General features: G+C 44.3%; 1 protein-coding gene across 1 annotated transcript; it reads left to right on the plus strand.

The window, feature by feature from the left end:
- Nucleotides 1-1,883: 1,883 nt before the first annotated feature.
- Nucleotides 1,884-3,041, plus strand: LOC306927286 (N-acetyllactosaminide beta-1,3-N-acetylglucosaminyltransferase 3-like; the record flags this gene model as incomplete). Its single annotated transcript, XM_079506995.1, has 1 exon — nucleotides 1,884-3,041. One exon carries the CDS (start codon nucleotides 1,884-1,886, stop codon nucleotides 3,039-3,041), a length of 1,158 nt encoding a protein of 385 aa, XP_079363121.1.
- Between the last annotated feature and the right edge of the window lie 3,595 nt (nucleotides 3,042-6,636).

Below are 6,636 nucleotides of genomic sequence, written 5' to 3' on the forward strand. Positions count from 1 at the left end.
ATATCTAATATATTGATCTTTTCATTTTTTGTTATTCATGTCCTCACTGTATTGCATTACTGCTCTTGTTTTTTAATGTTTATGCCTTGCTTTTATTTTATTTTTTTCTCCATTGCTCTGTAAAGCACTTTGAGCTGCATTTCATGTCATGAAAGGTGCTATACAAATAAAGTTTTATTATTATTATTTAATAGCACTATTAGCACATCTACTTCAGATTGTTAACAACTGTAGTATAGGATATACAAGAAGCTGGGGGAACAGACAGGCTAACAAATGTAACACTTGTCTCCGGATAGAGTGATACTGTAACTGGTGATACTGTCATGGTTCTGGGACTTGCTCTCTGGTGGCCATTTCTGGTCATTATCAGCCTTGTATTAAATCAATAAGCCACAAGAGGTCTCAGGTGACCGGGTATTTTATAATGGCTGAGAGGCATTAATCACGCTAAATTAGCGTGAGAGCTATAAATCCACCAACAGCACAGTAAACAGTACCACTATCCCACATATTTAGGACTATAGTAATGCATTTTACAATTCTGTACGGTAAATGTGAAGCTATTGATGTATCATAAGAACGGGCGAGAATGATGAAATAACTAGAAAAAGTGCCCTTCTGGGCACAGGTCTCCACCAGGAGGATAGGACTGTGTGAGATGTTTGGCAAAATGTTTAGGAGTAATATAAACATGGTTTTTTGTTTGTTTGTTTTTTGCAACAATTTTCTTTTGTTGAGGAAATGCAGAGCCAGATCACTCATAGCATCTCTGAGGATGGAATTCTGGTTGAGCAGGACATGCATCATTTTGAACAAAACGGGCCACTCCTGAAAACTTTGGAAGGCAATGTTAGCCAATCAGTGTAGAATCTGAGAAATCCAACAGACTCGTCTTGTTCACATGACTACAGAGATCATGTGTACCGATTTGTGTGAGATTTGGATGAAATCTGTGCGACTAACATAAGCAATGTGTTTGGCAGAAATCGGCCTCATGGTGGCGCTATAACCGGCAGATGTGGAGGGATGCAGAGACAATGTTTTTCCATGGCCTCTAGGGAGTGCGCATACATAAGTTGTATACAGAACGATGCAGTTATAGCTAAAAACAGGAATTGGCCTGTTATAGCGCCACCATGAGGCTGATTTGGAAAAATGAGTGGCATGTCGTCCTCGGCCTAGTGGAAATGTGCGTGTATAATTTCACGGAAATTGCATTTTTACAGAAATGTGTTTTGCCTAAATCTGCCTCATGGTGGCACTATAACAGGCCATTGAAGAATATTTGGGGCAGAGGTTTGGTATCCAGGGAGTGTGTGTGCAAAGTTTGGCATGGATCGGGCCAACGGTGGCGGAGATTAGCTGGTAACGGACGGACGGAAGGAAGGAAGGAAGGAAGGAAGGAAGGACACACACACACACACACACACACACACACACACACACACACACACACACACACACACACACACACACACACACACACACACACACACACACACACGGACGGAGTGCAAAACATACTCTCTCCCCATGCCTTCGGCCTGGCTCAACCGACCTTTGTATATAGTGTACATTGTACTGTATATCACACAAGGCAGTAATAAACCTTTGAGGTGAGAAATGGATACGGAGCAGCAGCGTGTCTGCAAAGTAGAATATGTCCCGAATTTACAAGACGGTTGCTTCAACAATTGTGGTGGAATTCACGGTCAATCAGTGATAGAAAATAAGGGCTCAGAGGCACTACTTAAAAGGTGATGGTGTTTTTGTGATTTAATACATGAGTGGACAAGGGAGATGTACAAGGGAGAGGCTGTCTGGTAATCAGAAGGTCACTGCTTTTCCATTGTTTTTTCTGTCCCATTATAGTGTGAAGGATGAGAAGGAAACTTTCTCGCAGGGTGGAGCGGATGGGCTTCATGCTGGTTGGAGCCACTGCGGCGTTGTGCTTGGTCGTCCTTCTTAGGCAAAGCCCTCCTACCAACGGCACCACGGGAGAAGTCACAGCAGGTCTGACGATTACAGCAGCCAAGCAAAGCACCTCCTCTCCATCTTCCTGGCCATTAATCTGCCAGAGGAACACGTCCATGGCAGACAACGTGACAGGCTTCTCCACTTTTCCCGCTCACATCCAAGACTTCCTGTACTACCGCCACTGCCGTCACTTCCCACTGCTGCTGGACGTCCCTGATAAATGTGGAGGGCCAGAACGATCCGGGGACGTCTTCCTCCTGCTTGTCATTAAGAGCTCCCCTGAGAACTACGAGCGACGAGAGGTGCTGCGTAAGACCTGGGGAGAGGAGAGGATAGAGAGGGGCAAGCAGATCCGTAGGCTGTTCCTCGTTGGGACAACAGGCAGTGGGTTCGAGCGGCAGAGGCTGAATCAGATGCTAGAACTGGAACAACACGAGCACAGAGACATCTTGCAGTGGGACTTCAACGACTCCTTCTTTAACCTCACTCTGAAGCAGGTCCTCTTCCTGGAGTGGATGGACATGAAGTGTCCACACGTCCACTTCCTCCTCAATGGGGACGACGACATTTTTGCCAACACGGACAACATGGTGGAGTACCTCCTTGGCAGCAACAAGGACGGAAACGGCACACACCTCTTCGTAGGATACCTGAATACGGACATGATCCCCATCCGTGATCCGCCATCAAACAAATACTATGTCCCTGTTCAGGTGCAGCAGTCAAACTTGTACCCTCCATACTGTGGCGGTGGGGGGTTCCTCCTGTCAGGATATACAGCCTCAGTCATATACAACATGTCCAAAAACATGCCTCTTCACCCCATCGATGATGTGTACATGGGGATGTGTTTGGCCAAAGCAGGTCTCAAGCCTGCTCACCATATGGGTGTTATGATTTTGGGGCTGGAGGTCCCATCAAAAAAGATAGATCCCTATCACCCCTGCTTTTACAGGGAGATTCTGCTGGTACACCGTTTTATGCCACTTCAGATATACCTCATGTGGCACAAGGTACGAGACCCTAACATAAAATGTGGGCCGTCACATTTCACCGTTTAGGTCAGGGCTCAGCAAGTTCATTTAGCATCGGGCCAAGTCTTTTCTAAGGCATTTGATGGCGAGAGATGTTGATAAAAGATGTTGCTGGTGTGATTGGATAGCCGTGTGTGTGTGTGTGTGTGTGTGTGTGTGTGTGTGTGTGTGTGTGTGTGTGTGTGTGTGTGTGTGTGTGTGTGTGTGTGTGTGTGTGTGTGTGTGTGTGTGTGTGTGTGTGTGTGTGTGTGTTGACACTTGGTCTCAAAGATCATGCAACAAAGACATTCACAGAGGTGTGAAACAGACCCATGATGAAAACAATTAAAGGAATGCAACCCACACTATGCATGATATCATAATGTCCTGTAGTAGGCCTACTATCTATCTCTGAATGATAGCCAAATCCATGCAAATGGTGTTTTCTTTACAAGAGTTTTAACTTTGACTCCAGTTATTTTTGCTATGATTCCCTGCTTTCATACGACATAAAAATCCACAATGACAGTCCTTCTATAGTTCTAATAAAAGTTTTTTTTTTAAAGTATGGAGAGGGGAGGTGTATACCGCCATCTAGTGACTGAATGTTGTCTATATGGATTGATTGATTGATTGAAATATTTATTAACAGTTTGCAGAATTACAGTACATTTCAAGCACAAACTCAATACTGTGAGTGGACAACCCAATTAAGCATTACACTTGTTTACAAGAGGGTCCACCTTGTTCAATTCATCAAAACATTTAGAGACGTACAAATAGACACTTCTATATAGTCAAAGAACAGAACAGGAATTCATCATAAAGGAGGTAAAAAGGGAAAAGAAACATATACAGTGAGGGGAAAAGGGGGTGGGCGGTGGGGGGGCGATTCAAATTTTTACGGGGGCCAGTTTCGAATTGCAGCCGTCCGTAGGTGCCCTTTGAGAGCGGTTTTGAAGGAGTCAAGGGATTCGCATGTCTTAATGACTGTTGGTAGGGCGTTCCACATTTTGGTGGCATAGGAGCGAAAATAATTTAGTCCCTTGTTTGTGCCGAATCTGGGTTGTACATGGTTCGTAGCACTCCCTCTGGTGTTGTGGGTGTGGACCAGACCCATTGCAAGATGCTGTACTAAGCCATTCCAGCCTGTCAAAGTGGGCAGGGGTGAGGTGGGTTCGGGGGGTGAGGCCAAGTAGGAGCCTGACCAGTTTGTTTTGGGAAGTCTGGAGCCTAGTTTTAAGGGCCTTTGAGGTGCTGTGGTACCAAGGATAGTCTAAGAAGGATGAGACGCGAAGACCGTACGGGCGACGCCATGTTGCTTTGGAAGGAAAGAAACATGCGCAGTTGTGCATGTCCAACTTCCTGGTCTCAACTGCGCATGTTTCTTTCCTTCCAAAGCAACATGGCGTCGCCCGTACGGTCTTCGCGTCTCATCCTTCTTAGACTATCCTTGTGTGGTACCAGGAGGTGCATGCATAGTCAAAGAAACCTTGTACGAGGGCTCCTGTTAAGGTCTTCAAGGTGTTTTTGTTGGTGTAAAGGTAGTTTGTTATCAGCGAGACAGGTGCGGATTCTACCGAGTTCAGAGCTGAGGGCCTTTTCAACCTGCAGTTTGTTCCTGTCCGAGACTAGCAGTGCAGAGTCATCTGCGAACAGGAACAAGTTGCAGTCACAAGCTGATTACATATATTAGGAACAGTAAAGGCTCTAGTATGCTTCCTTGTGGAACGCCGGCCCATGGTACTTTTACATTGTTTTGGCACGCATATTTGCCATGATTACTTAGTACATAGTTTGCTTGATTACTTAGTACTTAGTTTGCTTGATTATTTTTTGGTATATGCACCCTGGAGAAAACAATGCACTCAACTGTACCCTGTCACACAATATGACAGAACTACAGCTTGAATTGCACTCAACATATACAACACAAGCAGTAGCAGCAAAGAAAACCAGTTTTCTAAAGAAAGAAAGAAAGAAAGAAAGAAAGAAAGAAAGAAAGAAATAACGGCCATGAACAAAGGCCTACATAGTGTTGCCACCAAGCCAATCATATGAATACATCCACCCTGTCACAACTTTAACAACACCACAACATAATACAGCCTAGTATACGTATACTGTGCCTTCAATTCCAGAGCCAGAAACAGTTAACTACACAACATACAGCACAATATGACAACAATCCATCAACAGCATGAATCACAACACAATCAGTAGCAAAGAAAATAAATAAATAAACATGGTTCCTACCCTGAGATGTCTTCTGGCTTCATCAGTTGTGTTATAAGCTGTAAGTGATGGCCAGGTTCAACTTTGGATTCTTCTAGGTCAGGGATCCCAACCACAAGTACACGGACTGGTGCCATAAGAATTTCCCCCCTTCCATCACCAGGATTTTCCAAACAGCGGATAAAAGTTGTAACATTTGATTAGATATAGTCTTCTAGGTCATCCTCGGACGAGCCCTCCAGTGGTGTCTCCAGTAATCTCCATCCTTCATACATCTGTCTTGCTCACCAATACTTTCCTCCCCTGTATCTTTCTTTATAGTATCTCCATGTAGGTATAGGTGTGGGATCATTGGGATGCCCTTCTGATCATTGATCAATACCTGTGTTTTGGGTATCATAGAACAGGTTTGCTGGCTGGGAGCTCCCAGTGTCGATGGCAGTGGCCAGCCTCATTCTCCTGGCTGCTCTCTTTTCGCTCACCCTCAGTAGCCCTCCATACAGATGTTTGTTGGTAACGTGTTCATCCTGGTTGATGTTTAGTGCTGCACATAGCATGCTGGTGTACCCGTGTACATGGCTGCTATGGTCCGGAGCACTAGGGTTGGAAGGGACACCTAAGCCCTGAGAATGAAACACAAAGAAACAAAAAGTGGTTTATATTGGATAGTTGACACATATTCAACGTATTAGTATTAAGTAATTACAAATTTCAATAGCTTCTATACCAGATGAGAAATAGAACTTTACACACTCACACTCACAAAGAGATTTGGTGTATATGGGGTAAAAAAAGATCTTAACCAAGCATAGAGCCCTGGGGGACCCCGGTCAACTATGTAGGGTTCAGGGCTTAAACTTTAGGTGGTTAATTGGTTGATTGGTCTGTTGCACTACTGTACTTCAATTTCCACTAGATGGCAGCAGAGTCTTCTTTTATGACAGGTTGTGATAGGCTGCAGTAGAAGCCTACATTGAAACATCAGACAATATTAAGTTAATTTAGGACCTTCTAGCAGTTAATTTCGTTTTATTAAACACATTTCTTCCATGTAGCCCATGTTTTGTAATGGCATCATCATGCTATAATGCCCATGGATATACATTAACAATGATAAATGAATATGATAATACCTTTTATAACAAAAAATATATACATCGCATGGATGCACCTGGGACGTATCCTCAGTGATGTATCCTGAGGTCAACGCGGTTTCGGGTCTACCCACATCATACCCCTCACTCAGGCGACCCAGCCGGGGTGATCAAGTCCCGATTTACGTCCCAGTAGCTACCTGTCAGACGATATTAAGATCCTCTACTTCAGTTGTTCTAAAAGTGTGGTAATGGGACCCACAGGGGTCCCAGAGGGTCCCCAGGAAAAAGGAAATGTATTCAGATATTCAAAA

Source organism: Electrona antarctica (genome assembly GCF_951216825.1).
Source record: "Electrona antarctica genome assembly, chromosome: 7".
Lineage (NCBI taxonomy): Eukaryota > Metazoa > Chordata > Actinopteri > Myctophiformes > Myctophidae > Electrona > Electrona antarctica.